Source organism: Eretmochelys imbricata, chromosome 11, assembly GCF_965152235.1.
Source record: "Eretmochelys imbricata isolate rEreImb1 chromosome 11, rEreImb1.hap1, whole genome shotgun sequence".
NCBI lineage: Eukaryota > Metazoa > Chordata > Testudines > Cheloniidae > Eretmochelys > Eretmochelys imbricata.
In genome coordinates this window covers 58886214-58902937 of record NC_135582.1, presented here as the reverse complement: position 1 = coordinate 58902937, position 16724 = coordinate 58886214, and the positions used below count along the sequence as shown (strand labels likewise).

The window sequence follows — 16724 nt, the reverse complement described above, 5'->3', positions numbered from 1 at the left end:
GTGACCAGCCCCCCTCAGCTCACTCCCCAGGTAGGGATTAGAGGGGTAGCGGATGGGGGGTCACGACGCAGTGTCACGCCCAGCACAATTGGGGCAGAGATGCTGCTAGGGAGTCGCGGTGCGGGTCCCCGCCCGCCATGGGGGATACGGGGCAGTTTGCTGAGCAGGGTGGGGGGTCCCTTCTCACTCCCTGGCCCCAAGGCCCGGCTCCGGGGCGCAGCCGCTGGGCTCCCCGGCCGGCGGGGCCGCAGGGCGGCGCTGTGTGGACTACGGACAGTCCCTGTTGTGGCGGCGGCGGCGGCGGGCCTGCGCTCGGTTACTATCCCGGCCCCTGAGGCGGCGGAGCAGGTACTGACTCCTCTTCACGCCCGCCGGTTCGCGCCCCCCAGCCCCTCGCTGCGGCCGCTCAGCGCGGGCGCGGCCTGGCTTCTCCCGGGGGCTACGCTGAGAGGGCCTGAGCGGAGAGCCCGCCCGCTCCCTTGCTCCTGCGCTTCACCGGTCCGGCGCGCCCGTTAGGTGAAATACGGCCCTCGCCACGGCCGGGCCCGAGCGCAGGAGGCGCTTCGCCTCCTCCCGGGGAGCCGGGCCGGCGTCTCCCCTCGGGAGCCCGGCAGCGCCGCCGCCGCCGCGGCCCGCTGGACGTGCAGGGTCAGGCCGGCCGGTCTGGGCCGAGCGCGGCGCTGGCAGGCGGCCCGGCCGCGGGAAGCGAGGGGCGACCCCGAGCTTCGCCCGACTGCCCGGTGGGGGTGGAACGCGGGAGGGGGCGCCCGAGGGCAGGCACCGCTCACCGGCGGCTCCCGCCGCTCCCTGGGGCTGCTTTTAAGCCAGCCGCGTTCGGGGTGTGAAGGCAGCCGGGGACTCACGGATCTGTGTGCGATGCTGGGTGGGTGGTCGGCCTGTCAGATGTGGCGTTGCACCGTGTAAGGGAAAACTACGCTCCCTGGGGGTAGCCCGGCAGCACAGGCGCTGACCGGGTAAAAAGCACTTGGGACCCTCCGCAACTCACTCCATGAATAAAATACCATCGCAAAGGCTGGGCGTGCCGTGGCCTTTTTAAAACATTCCCCTCTTGGAGGCAGCTGCCTCGCCAGCCAGGGAGACTGGCAGCCTGGGAATCCCGTGGAACAGATGCCAATCTTGCTTTGGTAATGGCTGCCGTAATTAAAAGGATTCTAATATGTCTTTTACCTCCTCAAGTGATCGTGCAAGGCCTAATCCGTTCATACTTGTTACTGACTGGAAGATCCTCAGAAGGGTTGAGTGTGAAGTATTAATATACAAAATGTATACTTTTAAAAACAAATATTGAAGTTTCTCTTCCGATGTTTATGCCAAAATCTAAATCATACTGGGCCCTCATCTGCAGTCAACTCAATGCCAGTAGACGCTTGCATCCACAGGGAACCCCACCGGAGTCTCACGCTCTCAGTAGGAGAGGTGAAACCACGTTTTGACAACACCGACCTGTATTCAGCAACACAAATTAAAAACAGGTTTTTGAAGAAGCAAAAGGCACCACATCCCATTACTAGTCCTTTGAACTATGCAGTTTTTCACCAATGTCCAATTTTTAAATGTTTCCAAAAATACCTAAGATTTTTATTCCATAGTCTTCCACCACTACTTTCACATGATAGAGTGGCCAGGCAAAATGCTATGTACGCATTTTCTTAGGGAGAGTAGTTGTGTGTGTGTTTGGTATTTTTTGTTTTTTTTTCTGAGTTAGTGAGATACACAGGGTTTTTTTAACATCATCATAAGGGCAGATGATTTGCTTTTGGGCACTAGTAAATTTTCAGGATAATTTTCAAGATAGATGTATGGTATTTTTTGGCTTTGTTTTATTGTGTTACATCAAGATGCCCAAGTTAAACAGAAATATTTACTTAAATGTGTTGTATGAAATATGCTTTCTTTGTATTAGAATTAACTATTTTTATTTCTGCACATTTATTACAGGATTTAATAGAACATAACTATCTTAATATTGAAATTTGCAAATGCAATGGAAGACGGCAAGACTGAAGAGGTGCTAGATATTCTTCGACTTAATGTGGGAGGTTGTGTGTACACAGCCAGACGCAAATCTTTATGCCGCTTTAAGGATTCAATGCTAGCATCCATGTTCAGTGGACGTTTTCCTCTAAAAATAGATGAGTCTGGTAAATAAATCTAAGTTGTAAATATCTAACATCTGCTCAGGTGGGCTTTAGAATCAGTTTAAATTGTCAGTTTAAATACTTTATGTTATGCAGTATTCAAGTTACAGAGGTACTGTATTAGTTACTGTAGCTAATAGGCAGAAACTGCCATAATATATTCTTTCAATCTTGAGATACACCTATGAAAGCTCTGGTTACAAATAGGAAAAATAAATAAAAGTAATACATAGAAAGGGACAAGAATACTTCTCAGGTAATCTGAGTCAAGTCTCCAGAATCAGAGACACTGTAAGAGGATGGAGTAGTGATAAATTATAAAGCTGATATTTGGATACAGTCCTACGGCCTGAATTGCAAAGGTGGTGAACACCTCCAGATTCTGTTAATTTAGTGGTTTCAGAGTAGCAGCCATGTTAGTCTGTATTCGCAAAAAGAAAAGGAGTACTTGTGGCACCTTAGAGACTAACCAATTTATTTGAGCATAAGCTTTCGTGAGCTGTAACTCACAAAAGCTTATGCTCAAATAAATTGGTTAGTCTCTAAGGTGCCACAAGTACTCCTTTTCTTTTTATTAATTTAGTGGGATTTGTGGGTGGTAGGTACTTCTGAAAAAATCAAGCCTCTAGCCTTCAGTTAGGGACACCACAAAATTAGAGAACACTTTTTTTCTTTAAAAATTGTGTTTAGTTTTTAGGGACAAAGTCTTTTATGATTGATTGAAGTTTTACTAGCCGCCTCCTTGTATTTCAAAATAAAAATGCAGTGTAGTCATTCAAGCTTAGGTTGAAGTCCAGGCTCTGGGACTTTTTCACCTCATTGCAGGATCTCAGAGCTCAGGCTCCATCCTGAACCCCATATCTACACTGCAATTTTATAGCCCTGCAGCTCAAGCTCCACGATTCAGACAATTGACCTGGGCCCGCCTCAAGCGTTTTGTTGCAGTGCAGACGTATCTCTGGACTTTATAGGAAAGTGAAGTTGAGAATTAAAGAGTTCACGAAAACATTATATTCAAAAGTTGGTGTAAATTAAGTGTTATCACTAATTTTAATAAGGCAATGGAAAACTTTAAAGTTAAATGCTAACGAATGATTTTCTGATATGGTTAATGAGCCTTCATACCATAAACATTGTTCGAAGGGATTGATTAAGGGTGCAAAATAACTTCCAGAATGCGTCATTGCCGGTAAAGAAGACTGCATTTTTTAACTAGCAGTGAAGTTAGATATGAAAGATTGATTTAAACTATTTGCAGTGGATTAAATTCTGCATTAAGACATAGCTGTGCAGCCTCACTGCAAAGAGTGGGATTGCACTGCTGTAATTGGAGGCAGAATTAGACTCATTACTGTGTGTTCACTTTTATGAAGGGACATAGTCAACTTAAAAAATCACTTCTGTTTGAAATGTTTTATCTGTTTTTACATGAAAGATTACTGTAGCTGAAAGACAGAGAAAAACAGCACTTTGTATATAATCAGTTTAATTGTTGGCCTTGTACAGTCAGTTTCTCCTTTTGCTTGTGTGGATCTTAGAAAAAACAAATAAGAAGAATATTGTAAAAGCCAAAAAGGGAAACTTAGGGACAAGTGCAGTACTGCAGACAAAATGACCAAACTCTTTTTGAGGCAGACTGGATTTCAACTTGACATTGACTCCCTAAGATCAAGATTAGATGCATCTAGAGTTAGTGTGATTTTCTCATTTAAATAGAGTACATTTTTCATGAGGTTATATTTGGTACAATCAGTTGAGGCTCTTTTTCTTTAAAGTGATCTGCACAGACTGACTCCAGATTTCTCATTAGGACTCCAGCTATCATAGGACTCCACCCCAGGATTGTAGGATTGGGAGTTTAGTTTGTTCATCTTCAAATTAAGAAATATAGTAGAGAAGCAAAGAAGCAGTTTTAAAAGAAGTGATGACATATTGCTGGGAAAAGGATACCACTCCCAAGCAAGATACCTGTTTTAAATAACTGTTAAGGAAGTCTCATATATACACCACTTGATAATTTGGTAAATATGACAAAAATTCTGCCTTAAATTACAGACAGTATTTTAAAATATTTTATTTTATTTTCAGGGGCTTGCCTTATTGATCGAGATGGAAACCTCTTTGAGTATCTTTTAGATTATCTTCATGGAGAAGTTCGGATTCCTAAAGATGAACAAACACGAATTGCATTGCAGGAAGAGGCAGATTACTTTGGCATCCCTTATCCTTACAGTCTGTCTGACCACTTAGCCAATGAAATTGAGACATATTCTTTAAGGTCAAATATAGAACTTAAAAAGGTCTTGGCATTTTCTTATGTTTCTAAAAGTATTCCATAATTCATATTGTTCAGTTGGTACCAAATAATATTTGAATAACCTGTATATGTCATCAATCAACTCAGAGTTTTAGAGGAAGAAATCACTTGGTACTTATTAGAGTTGCTATTAGAGTCATGGTAATGAAGGATACACCAGCATTTCTCTTCATTCTGCACCCTCTATTTTCATGGGTTTGTATTTTTGTAAGTTAATTGTCAACACTTTCTGTAAAGCAGTACTCTAAATTTGACCTTCAGTTTCAAATGCAGGTCTTCTCTGAAAAGTGACTTTGTAAAATTGGCATTGTGAGGTTCCATGTTTGTGTTTCAGTGACTTCATATTTAATTTGATCACTTTACAAGATGTTTCTTGTGTCAGTCTTGAAAACTTTTCCTGAGATCTGAAAGACAAACTGTGTATTTTAATTTTCTTCTATCATCCCACATAACCATTGCAGTGCCACTCTGCTAAATTCTATTTAGATAATGCAGTTCAGCGATGCATAAACAGGGACATCTCAGGAGTAAAGAGGTTATTTTAACTCTGTATTTGGCACTGGTATGTGCTGCTGGAACACTGTCCAGTTCTGTTGCCCCCAGTTCAAGAAGGATGTTGATAAATTGGAGAGGGTTCAGAGAAAAGCCACAAGAATAATCAAAGGATTAGAAATATGTTTAATAACGATAGACTCAAGGAGCTCAATCTATTTAGCTTAACAAGAGATGGTTAAGGGATGACTTGATTACAATCTATAAGTACCTATATGGGTAATAAATATTTAATAATGGGCTCTTCAATCTAGCAGAGGAAGATATAACATGATCCACTGGCTAAAAGATGAACCTAGACAAATTCAGCCTGGAAAGAAGACATATATTTTTAATGGTGAGAGCAATAAGGTATTGGAACAGTTTACCAAGGGTCATGGTGGATTCTCCATCATGGACAATTTTTAAATCAGGATTGGATGTTTTTCTAAAAGATGTTCTAGGAAATATTTTGGGGGAAGTTCTATGGCCTGTGTTATACATAAAGTCAGACTAGATGATCACAGAGGTCCCTTCTGGCCTTAGAATCTATGGAAACTGAGGGCAGTTAGAATTTTGTTTATTTCACTGAGGCACAGAAGGAACACAGTGCAGCACTCACTGTTCACGAAAGCTTATGCTCAAATAAATTTGTTAGTCTCTAAGGTGCCACAAGTACTCCTTTTCTTTTTGCGGATAGAGACTAACACGGCTGCTACTCTGAAACCTGTCACTGTTTTAGGATTTGTCTAGAGGATATTTTTTACGATGCTTGATTGCTAATTAGCTCAAGTTACCTATCACATTTAAATGTGAGAATCTCTAGACACCATGAACAGAAGCTCCCGATCTGTTTTCTCTAGACCATTATTTTATATACTTTTATCATATCTCCTTTTATTCAGCTCCTATCTAAAATAAACAATTAGTCTTTTCAATTTTGCTTCCATGCCTCTAATCTTCTTGTTGCTGTTCTCTGAATTTCCTCCAATTTCCAATATTCTCTGAGGTAGGAAGACTAGTACTGCATACACTCTTCTAGATGAAGCTGCACCATTGATTTACTTAGTAGAGTTCATTATTAAAGCCAAATAAACTTAAATGTGACAAAATGTAGTCATTTAAAAAAAATTCTTAGTATAACAACATGAAGTCCTACATTTTATATTTTTTTCCCCAGGCTTTGATAGACTTCTGTGATTCTTATGGTTTAGCCTGCACCAAGCCTACTGTTTGGGTTCTGCACTACCTCAACACATCTGGAGCAAGCTGTGAGAGTAGGATTATAGGTGTGTTTGCCACAAAAGCTGATGGGACTGACGTACTTGACAAGGAACTGGGAGGAAGAATAAATAATAAAAATATGTACAAAAGGTAAGATGATTGTTGGACATCAGAGAGCATACTGAAATGAGACTGTCAGTTCCTCAGGGCTGGATCCTAATTTCTTTTCTGTTTAGAAAGCATCTAGTTAATACATTGTTGTTGCTACTGGAAATTAGTAAAGTAAAGATCTAAAATTAAGCAGGGAGTACAATAATTAGAGAGAGCCCACAAAAGGTGGCCAGTTTACAGTTACTATAAATCCTCAATTTGTTTTAAGAACTGTTTTAAAAACATCTTTCCCTTTTAAAATTACGTTTTCATTTAGGCAGATACTTGCTTTAAATAGTGAAGAAAAATTGTATATATTAATACTTAGATCAGAAAACAAATGCAACATTTGTTAGTTATTAATGGAGTCACATTTTAAAATCTTATCTGACAAGACAGGAGGAAGAGATAGACAACAGGGGAATGAAGAAATGAAGGCAAAAGGAAACTGCCTAATTTATGCCCAGACTTATCAAAGGACATAGAATCCATTGTGGAATCTCCGTCACTGGAGGTTTTTAAGAGCAGGTTAGACAATCACATATCAAGATCGCACTCAAGGCAGAACTAAGTATTAGATCAAGGGACTGGAGTAGAAGACCTCTTGAAGTTCCTTCCAGTTCTACGGTTCTATAAGCATGTGCTTCAATACCACAACCGTAGTGCATTTTAAGAAGAAGAATAATGCTAGTTACTAGTACATCTACATTTTTTTTGGGTGGCTGGAAGCACTCTGCTTTTAACCTTGTACCTCAGGGTACACCCAAAGGGCGTTTGTTTTGTAACACTACACATCTTTTGATTTTTTGCTTAAAATAAAAGTTTTAGGTTTGTCATATATAAGTAAAGAATAAATTTAAATATACTGTAGAAAAAGCTGAAGGTAAAATTTAATACAGATCATTTAATTCTTGTAAAATACAGGTTTTCCTAAACTTTTTGTTAGAATAAGTTTAACTTTTCCTAAGTACTTGGGCATGTATGGATTTAACTGTCTGTTCCCCAGCATGTTGTCACTCTAAATAGTAATTACTCATGTCATTGAGAGTTGCAGGATCAGGCCTAAGTCATGAATTCTGTAACTTTTCTTTTGTGAAACAGCCACAGGATGAGATGAAGGCAAAAACAACAACAAAGTAGTAAATGTGGGAACAAAACCTGATCATATTGTAAAAAAATACTGGGAAAAAAAAAAGCTGGGGAAAGTAGTCCTAACAGTCAATCAATTACCTTCAGAAATCGTTGGAGTCAGAAGTCATTAGGCATGTCTATACAATAAATACCAGTTGCTGACAATTCATGTCAGCAGCAGGTGCAGTTAAGCTGGAGTTGGACACTTTTCAGCTACCAGTATAAGCACGGACAAATTTTGTTCAGCTCAAGTTTCTGAAACTGATAAACCATTTGTCCACGTCAGCCATTGCATGAAAACCATGTTCAGCATCAGTTCAGCAGCATGCATTACTGATGCCCATTTTCATCAGTGGGTATTTTTTGCAGAAGACAGGTGGATCAGAGGAGTACTGAGTTTTATAGAAATGAAAAGGATGTTAAAGTATAACATTTTCATATCTGCTTTGCAAAAAGCCTGCTAAGAAATCCTTGATTCTTTCTGGGTAAAGGAAGGGAGTGAAATATTGTTTTGAGGGTTTTGTACAACATATGTCATCTATAAAGTATTAACTAAATTAACTACCTAATTTTTACTTTTAAAATATTTCTAGAGAGGCTGGAAGTAATGTTCAATACATCTGGAGTTATTATTCAGTGAGTGAACTGAAAAAGATGATGGATGCTTTTGATGTCTGGGAAGGGAAAGGTACAGTATTAATTCTTTTCTTCCATTTTAGTAGTTATATCTCTGTGGGAATGTTGAATGGAGATGAATTTCGAGGAGTACTGAGCTTCACATCCCATGAGCTACTATCTCAAAGGTGCGATAGACTGGCCAACATAAGGCACTATGGTGGAATGCCTAAAAGACACATAGTATTGAAGCACAGATACCTGTCAGTCATAATTCTAAAGCAGAGGTTTTGAATATAATAATAATTCTTAGCATTTACATATATACACATGTATTGAGTATGTTCCCTCAGATGTTGTTAAGTATCTTGTCTTAGGAACTTCAGGTTTCAGCTATTGGAGAATGCCCCAGTTGATAGAATGTTGGACTCTTGAAGAACGCCCTTTGAGAGGAAGTCTCCATCATATGTCTCCAGTTCGTAAAAGGTATATTCACTGATTCAAACTCTGATTACTTGAGATGCACCGTAGAATGCACTGTTGCTTTTATAAGAGAAAACAACTTCAGGCTTGTCTTCACTACGGGGAGATCAACGCTGCTGCAATCGATGCAGCAGGGGTCGATTTAGTGACTCTAGTGTAGACCCACTAAATCAATGGCAGAGCGCTCTCTGGTTGACCCCAGTACTCCAGCTTTCCGAGAAGAGTAAGGTAAGTTGACCAGAGAGTTTCTCCCGTCGAGGCAGCGCAGTGAAGACCCCGGGGTAAGTCAGCCTAATCTACGTTGCTGGAGTAGCATATTCACGTAGCTGGAGTAGCGGAACTTTTGTCGACTTACCCCGGTAGTGAAGACAAGCCCTCAGTCTCTTTCTTAAAAATTTTAGATCCCGTTTAAGTAAGCTTTTGAAATAATTATGAACTTCAAGTTTCTGTCTTTCATTCTTCACTGTCTCGTCATTACACCTTCTTCATTTCTATAAAATCTGGTTTTTATCAGGGGGAAGAGAACTGCAAATCTGACCTCAATAGAAGAAATTTAACTTAATTTTGGCCTGTGGGAAGATCTTTCTCTTTCTACAGTCCTTCTCCTACCCCACAAACACACACTTTAAAATGGACCAGTGTACCCCAGTTTTGCCAGTTTACTTTAGACCACCAAACCTATAAACGACACAGCACTTGTGAGTACTTTTAACAAAACAAAATTAGGTTTACTGAATAAAGACTTAACTAGAAATGAGAGAGAGTGGTAGAAACAAGTGGTTACAACACTAACAAAACATAAAACGCAAACTTGGGTGTACACTTATCAATGGTTACCTTTCCTATGTAATAAAGAAGATTTTCTCCCAAAAGTTTGGTCTTTTGCAGAGCTGGCTGATTTCAGACAAACCAGGATGCAAATATTCATGAAAACACTCCCTGCCCGCCCCCCCACACCCTACCCCCACCACAAGGGGTTTCCCTCAGTGAATGGAGGTCCTTCCCCTTACCCTGTTATATTCAAAATAAACTTGTTTTCTATCCATAGATAGGGTAAACCCTGTCTTGTAAAGTTTCTTTTTTTCCCCTTCAAATGGTTTTGACTGTTTTTCATTGCCTTTGCTGGTTTCCCATTCAAAGTCTTAGTATTGCACAAGGTTAAACAATTGAATTTTGCATTGCATTACCGGCCAGACAGGGTGGGGTAACTCCCTCTTGCCCAAATTGCTGAGACATCCCGATGACTAATCTTTACCATTTTCCAAGTCTATAAACCATACTTTCAGAATTGATACATTGTTTCTTAAATATTACCCATAGATACATCTCACAATGATTATGAATCTTGAAAAGTTAGAAGCTTTCTGTAGATACCTTACATGTTACTCTTTATGGGTAAACATCAGGCAAGATATTTGGCATAATGAGTTTGTCAGGTCTGAGGTGAGAGTTGTTCATAAAAAACAAAGTATCCTTTCCAAGGGGTCTCTTTGTCACAGTTGAGTTATCTGTTTTCCCATTAGATTGCCAAGAAGCCTCCAATCCCTCCTGTACACTTCCAAATTCTCTTACCTTGTATTTGTATCTTCACTGTCTCCTTGACTTACCTCCATCCCTCTCTCATGATGCAGAAGTAGAGCAGTTTGAAGCTCAGTAGAATGGTATAATTGTAGTCTATTTCAGTGTGCTCTGATGCATCTTCACAGGTGCAGTCAATACGCAGAAGAACAAATGTGAGATTCCTGCTCAGTGGGATTTTGGTGCAAGGAAAGCACTTGATTCAGACACCCAGTTAAAACCCTTGATCTACCCCATTATTCTGATGAAGCACTGTATAATTTATTTTAGTTTACATTAGATAATCCTAGTTATTCCTATGGGAATATTTCCTCTTAATTACTGCTGATAAGAAATGAGGGTTGAAGATTTTAGGTCGTTAGTTTTCATTTCCTCCCCCTTCCTCCTTTTGTTCTGGTATGTATTATATGGACATTGAGGATACATTCCCCTCTCGTGTGTCTGTCTTTAAAACTGTACTTTGTCTCTTTACCTTACACTGGGTTTGCAAATCAATCTGAATAGTATTGCCTTTATCCTTCATATTGACTTCTCAGTTTTACAAAATTAGTGAATAACTACCTCTGATACTGTTAATTCTTCCAGTGTGAATCCATGGGGCACTCCACAATTGCTTTTATTCCAAAGCATTAAGTACTCACAAGATCATCCATTGTTTCGTCATATATCTAAATCTGTTCTTTCACTACTCAGGCAGTTCACAAACTTCACATTCTATTTATAGTACTGGCTTTCTAGTTGAGTGTCTCTGGGTGATCACTACAGAAATCTTTCCTGAACTTCAGGTCAATTATATCTACAGCTTTCCTTTGTCAACTGCCCAAAGTTCTCCCTATGGCAAATACTTATAGTTTGTTTCATACTCAGTTTTCTAGGCTTTCTCCTTTTATCAATGAGTAACAATTTCCGTATCTTTTTCACTGTGGCAGTCAGCATTACAGATTAATAGTTTCCTGGCTTTTGCCTTAATACCTTTTAAAAGTATTGACAAAATTATATAGGCTTCACTGCAATCTCTGTGCTCCTCTTTTTAACCCTCCGCCCCGAGAGGTTTATATGTACATTTGCTAATTCTCTCTTTGACCTACTTTTGGCTTGGATTCAATATAGCCCTTGTTTTGTCAACCCTTACATGTTCTAATTTCTTGATCTGCTGTTTCAGTGTGACCTGGATTTCCACCAGTTTTATTTTTATTATATCCCTGATGAATTTAAATCTTCCTGGCATCTGTTCATTTTCCATTGCCACACAGACTGAGAGAAAGTGTTTGTTGAACATTGTAGAAATGCTAGCTACTTCTGCCAAGAACATAAAAGTGCCCTTTTTTTGGTGAGATCCTATTGTCTTTCCTTCACTTACCCTTCATTTGTTCTCTTGAAAGTCTTTAGTGGAATCTTCTTTTCATTTGGGATCTTTGCTTTTCGTATAGCTGTTTTACATGCTTTAATTTGATAATCTTGTCAGTGCTCCTGTGTACCTGAGGTCTTGCATTTTTTAATATATTGGGGTCTTCTTACTGGGTATCACAGGAGACCTTTGGCCATACCCTAATTTATTTGAGTATTTTCAACTTCCCCCACTCTTCTTCGCTAGTCTCTCATGCATTTTAATGTAACACTTTCTGTATGTCATCTCCTTTTAAAATATTCTTATAGTACTGTCTTAAAAACCTTTCATGCCAGGTTAAAATATGTGGGGGTATGACTGATAGGAAATGATGACTGCTAAGAACTTTGAATAGCATAAATGAGTAACTACAACTGACCTTGGAATAAACAAAATATCAAATTTGTGGATGAATGTTCGAGACAAGCCATTTCATACTTACAGCTTAATTATGTGTGATGCATAGAATAACTAAAATACCTAGATTGCTCGTTTACGAGACAGTTCTTTGTTTTACAGACGATTAATAGACTTTACTGAAGAGGAGGAAGATGGTCCAAACTTTAAAGCTGGTCCTAAACCAATTAGATTTTCTGGTCCCTCAACAAGTACCCACATCAAAGTCAAGAACTCTGCTTCATTAAAGGTAGCTGCCTGTAACACGTCTTCACATTCTGTGGTAACTCTTAAACGACCCAGCAGTGATAGTTCGGTACAGCGCAAAGTAGTGCCAAAAACTGAACTTGCAGTATGCACATCATTGCCTACAAGTTCTCAGGCATCTTATGGAACTGAAGGTCCTGAAAATGGGGCAGCATATCAAACTACATTCAACATCTCAACGTCTAAGAAACCCATGACCACTCGTGTGGTAAAACTGAAGCGGACTCCATTGTGTATTGTGTCACCATCTCAGTCATCTTCCTCACTGAGTAAAACAGATGAACAGGAAGTTCCTGCTGTTGAAATTCCTACTACTTCTACATCGCTAAGAGAGAAAGAATCCGATATATCAACAGTGAATAGTAAGATCAAGAATAATTTGGAGAATGACAAACTGGATGATAATGTTTAACTCTTTAGCAGAGATTTCCTGGCATAATCTGCTAAACGAAAAGTTTCTGACCCTGGTGTCAAGGGACAAACGTACATCGTGGATTATAATTTATTACTAGAGCTGGTAAGAAATTGTGGAGAAAAATAGTAAAATGTACATGGACAAAAGGTTTTGAAATTTGTAGTAAGTTATGAGTTTTCTCACTTTACTTTTAATTTTTTTTGGGATGGAGGCAGGGTGTGTGGATTTTGAAAAACATTTTTGCAATACATGTTGACCATCTCTCAGATATTTACTTAAATCAAGCTGCCATGATGTTACTGTCTTTTAAAAATAGAATATACACATATACAAGCAAACCAAACCTAGCTGATTCCGTTATTGATAAAGGTCAAGTTTTTAAAAAATTTGAGACCAAGGTTAGGTTCCTAAATTTATATTTTCAAATTGGAAAAAATAGGTCATGTTAATTAATAATGTCGGAGATCCAGTCTTAGATCCCGACTCAGTCGTCTACTCTCCACGTATGTGAAATACTGGACATTGCAAAGATATCTGAATTACCAAGAGTAAGGAGCAGGGTTGCTGGCTTCAAAGTGCTTTTTGGGGAGAATATAGGAAGAGCAGTTTAACAGCAATGAAAGGAGCCATCCTCCCACCTGCCACAGAGGAGGGACTAGGAAACGTAAGGGGAAATAGAATTGAGACATACATGTATTACATTCCCAAGGGGGAGTGTTCTCCAGTGGAGAATTGAATGGGCGAGCTAGGCTTACATCGTATTCCTTAGAAATTGGAAACAGCCTGGCATTGCACCGTTACGGTCTGTCCTGTCCTACAATTGTAGTAAGGCTCTTATGCCAGACACACAGCTGTGATTGCTTTGTTCTCCCCTCACTCCCTTCATATATGCAGGACTCCAACATACGAGCAGGGTAAGTTCAGCCTCTTTCAAGCCCAGACAACAAAACAGAGTTTGAAAAATGGGTAAACAACAAAATTACGGGCTGAATACTGCTTTCAGTTGCACCAGTGTACATTTGTAGTAACACCAGTGAAATCAGTGAGTACTGCAGAGCTACACTTGTGTAGCAAAGCAGAATTTGTGCCAATGTCTTGAAGAAGTACCTTGATTCTTCTTGGGTGTTTAGACCAATGTTGCTTTATCTGAGATTTATATAGTGCATATCTTTGCTGGTCTTGCTTGACTAAAAAGAGTTTTAACATTGCCAACCCCAAGTGTGCAAAAATCACATGGTGGACTTAAATCATGAGACTTTTCAAGCTTTACTCTGCAACCATGAGGGCTAGAACTTAGCTTTTATTAATCTTTTTTTAAAAAGTGAGATTCTCATGTAATAACGTGCCTCCTGTAGCGGAGGTGCTAAGAAAAACACCAAATATCATGAAAGTCGGCAAAACTGCAGTTTTCTGGCCATCAACTTACATTTTGAAGGCCAGTTTGCATCTTTAATGGCCAAGATAGAAACTTGGATTTTTTTTTTTAAATGAAAGGTTGATTATGTAGAAAAGAACAAACATTATGGAAAAATGCTAACATTGTGTAGTCCTTTGTGTCCATTGGCCTTAGAGTCTGAAATGTTTTTAGAAGAGAGTTTGAATGAAAAATCAATTTTTTCATACATATTCAATTTTGTTTACTCATTACTTCATTGTTTTATAATGGCGCTATTTGTAATGGACTTTTTATCTTTCTAAAATGAGTTTCCTAAGACTTAATATTTCCTTCCTACCTGCTCTTCAATGTTTGATGATTTTAAAAGATTTAAAAACATGCACTAAAGATCAGCAATAGTCTGGAATTATTTTACACACACACACACACACACTTTTCAGAAAAAATCTTGTGCAATTTTCTGTGATGGCATCAGTTCCCTATTTACTCTAGGTAATCTTCCTTGGTAGTAAAGTAATTTTTTGCAATATTATTATTATTAAATAAGTATTAGTGCCAAATCCATAACATGTCACTCAGAAGCCAGAACAGTCCAGCACAAGACTGAAATAAATGGCAGAAACTCAACCTGAGGGTGATGGAGGAGAATTAAATAAATAAATAAAAATTACAATAGCCTTTAGAGGCACTGGTCAGGACCTCCATTGTGCTAGACATTGTATGTACTTGTAGTAAAAACAGGCCCCGCATCAGAGTTTACAATTTAATTTTTTGACATGATTCAACTGGTAGATGAAACAGTCGAGCAGACTGCGGGTGGTGAGGAAGTAAAACAGGATTTCTTTATAAAGGGATTGATCAAATTCCCTGTTGACATAACTGGAAGTTGGATCAAGCCCGTCATTAATGGAGTGGGCACAAACATGCTTTCCTTTAGTTGGAGACAAATATCTATTCTGATCCATTTTTTACATCTGTAAAGCTAGATATTGCACTCTTTCACATAACCAATGTGTGTATAATTTTGTGCTTGGATAGAATTGTTAACTTTCAAATGTCTTATGTATTAAATAGCTCCAACCTATAACTATCAAAAGAGATTTTTAGTGAGGAGCAGCAATGGCACTTAGCTCCTGCCTGTGAGCACGCAGGTAACCTGAAACCAAAAGAAACTTCCCAGGTCAGTGAGAAGTTTCATGGCATGGGTCACACAGTAGGTGTTTTGGAGAGGAGGGAACATTGGGTGGAATCTTTGCAAGTTAAAGGTTTTTGTGCAGATTTTTTACATTCCCCTGGTTCCCCCTCCAAAAATGCAGCATGGGGCCTAATCTCTTGAAAATTTGTTACATTAAATCACAATTGTCTATTTCCGCAAAGGAAGTCCTGTATGGCATTCTACATCTGCATTCAAACTCTTACGCAGATACAGGTAACATGAAAGATTTGAGGAAGTTGTATTAAACATGAGACTTGGTTCTTCATTTGGGATTTTACGTGTTCGATCAAATTGTGCTTAATAACCAGGGTACTTTGAAAAATGTACCAAGTTAAATCTATAAAAGAAACTGAATTCAGAGATGCTTCTCCGTGGATCTTAAGAAGTGGTTTTTTACCCACGAAAGCTTATCCCCAAATAAATCTGTTTAGTCTTTAAGGTGCTACCGGAATCCTTGTTATTTTTGTGGCTACAGACTAACATGGCTACCCCCGATACTTGAATTCAGAAAGTAACTTCAGTGTCGCAATCCATTGTGCTGACTACTAGCGTCCAATGGCCATGATCTCATGTATGAAATGTATTGCCTATTAACATTGTCACTCTTTCAGCCCTCTGTATAAGCAGAATTTTGTGTTTTCAAACAACTCAGTGTTTGGCAGTGCAAGTGTTAAGTATGCAGAAGAGTACCATTCCATGATCATGCCTCGAAAATCATTCACATGTGACTGAGCATGGGGCTGTGAGACAGAAGCCCGTTACCACCAACAGTACATGTGAGTCATACAGCTGTAATGCAATAAACTGCTTCAGAATATGGAGAATTCATTTGTACTTAATTGAAACAAATCAATGTTATTTCATATGATAGGCACATGTTCATTTTGAATGTCTAGGAAGAGAGAGTATTGATAGTGCTAAAAAGTTATTCAGCTAAGAGCCACAGAAATATTACAGTTAGTAACTGGTATTGGGCTCATCTAACTGTTAAAATAGCTTAGAAAGTTCTTCCACAACATGCAGTGCAAATAGTCATTTTTATAAACAAATATGATGTTACTTGAAGGGAAACTGCCTGTTTTCTGAACCCAGCATTATGATAGTTCAGTCTTGTTTTTTATGTCATCTCTTCTGCTCTGCTAATGACATCAGCTATGCCTGGCCATTTGTCTGCTTCTCCCACAAATATATACGTGCATTCTTCCACCCTCTCCCTTATTCATGAAAGGCCAATACTCTGTTCCATTTCAAATCCTTCCTTAATACCCACAATTGCTGTAACCCCCTGCAAGAAAACAGACAACTACTAATGGATAAATTGAGCAGCCAGATGGCATAGCTGATTGGGCTATACACAGCTAGGTTTTAGTTCCTTCTCTGCACTGAGAAGTCTTCCTCCTGGGAGAGACTGGGATGCAGAGATTGCATACAATAGGTATTTAATGTCTTGTCTCTTATC

At 39.3% G+C, this 16724-nt stretch overlaps 1 protein-coding gene across 3 annotated transcripts; it reads left to right on the top strand.

The window, feature by feature from the left end:
* The first annotated feature begins 254 nt into the window (after positions 1 to 254).
* On the top strand, positions 255 to 16082 carry KCTD18 (potassium channel tetramerization domain containing 18). Of its 3 annotated transcripts, none has more exons than XM_077830569.1 (7): positions 255 to 348; positions 1960 to 2162; positions 4248 to 4459; positions 6188 to 6381; positions 8106 to 8200; positions 8514 to 8613; positions 12095 to 16082. In XM_077830569.1, the coding sequence occupies exons 2-7, from the start codon at positions 2006 to 2008 to the stop codon at positions 12648 to 12650; spliced, it is 1314 nt and encodes a 437-aa protein (XP_077686695.1). In that variant the 5' UTR covers positions 255 to 348; positions 1960 to 2005; the 3' UTR covers positions 12651 to 16082. The 3 variants fall into 3 exon arrangements, with proteins under 3 accessions (XP_077686695.1, XP_077686693.1, XP_077686694.1); XM_077830567.1 differs by having other exon boundaries at positions 8505 to 8613; XM_077830568.1 differs by lacking the exon at positions 255 to 348 and adding an exon at positions 777 to 1145 and having other exon boundaries at positions 8505 to 8613.
* The last annotated feature ends 642 nt before the right edge of the window (positions 16083 to 16724 follow it).

What these genes read in the sequence shown, in the direction of transcription:
- KCTD18 (XM_077830567.1), top strand. Translation starts at nt 2,006, where the DNA reads ATGGAAGACGGCAAGACTGAAGAGGTGCTAGATATTCTTCGACTTAAT. An exon ending in TCTAAAAATAGATGAGTCTG is followed by an intron (nt 2,163 to 4,247) that starts GTAAATAAATCT and finishes TTTTATTTTCAG; the next exon opens with GGGCTTGCCTTATTGATCGA. An exon ending in CAAATATAGAACTTAAAAAG is followed by an intron (nt 4,460 to 6,187) that starts GTCTTGGCATTT and finishes TTTTTTCCCCAG; the next exon opens with GCTTTGATAGACTTCTGTGA.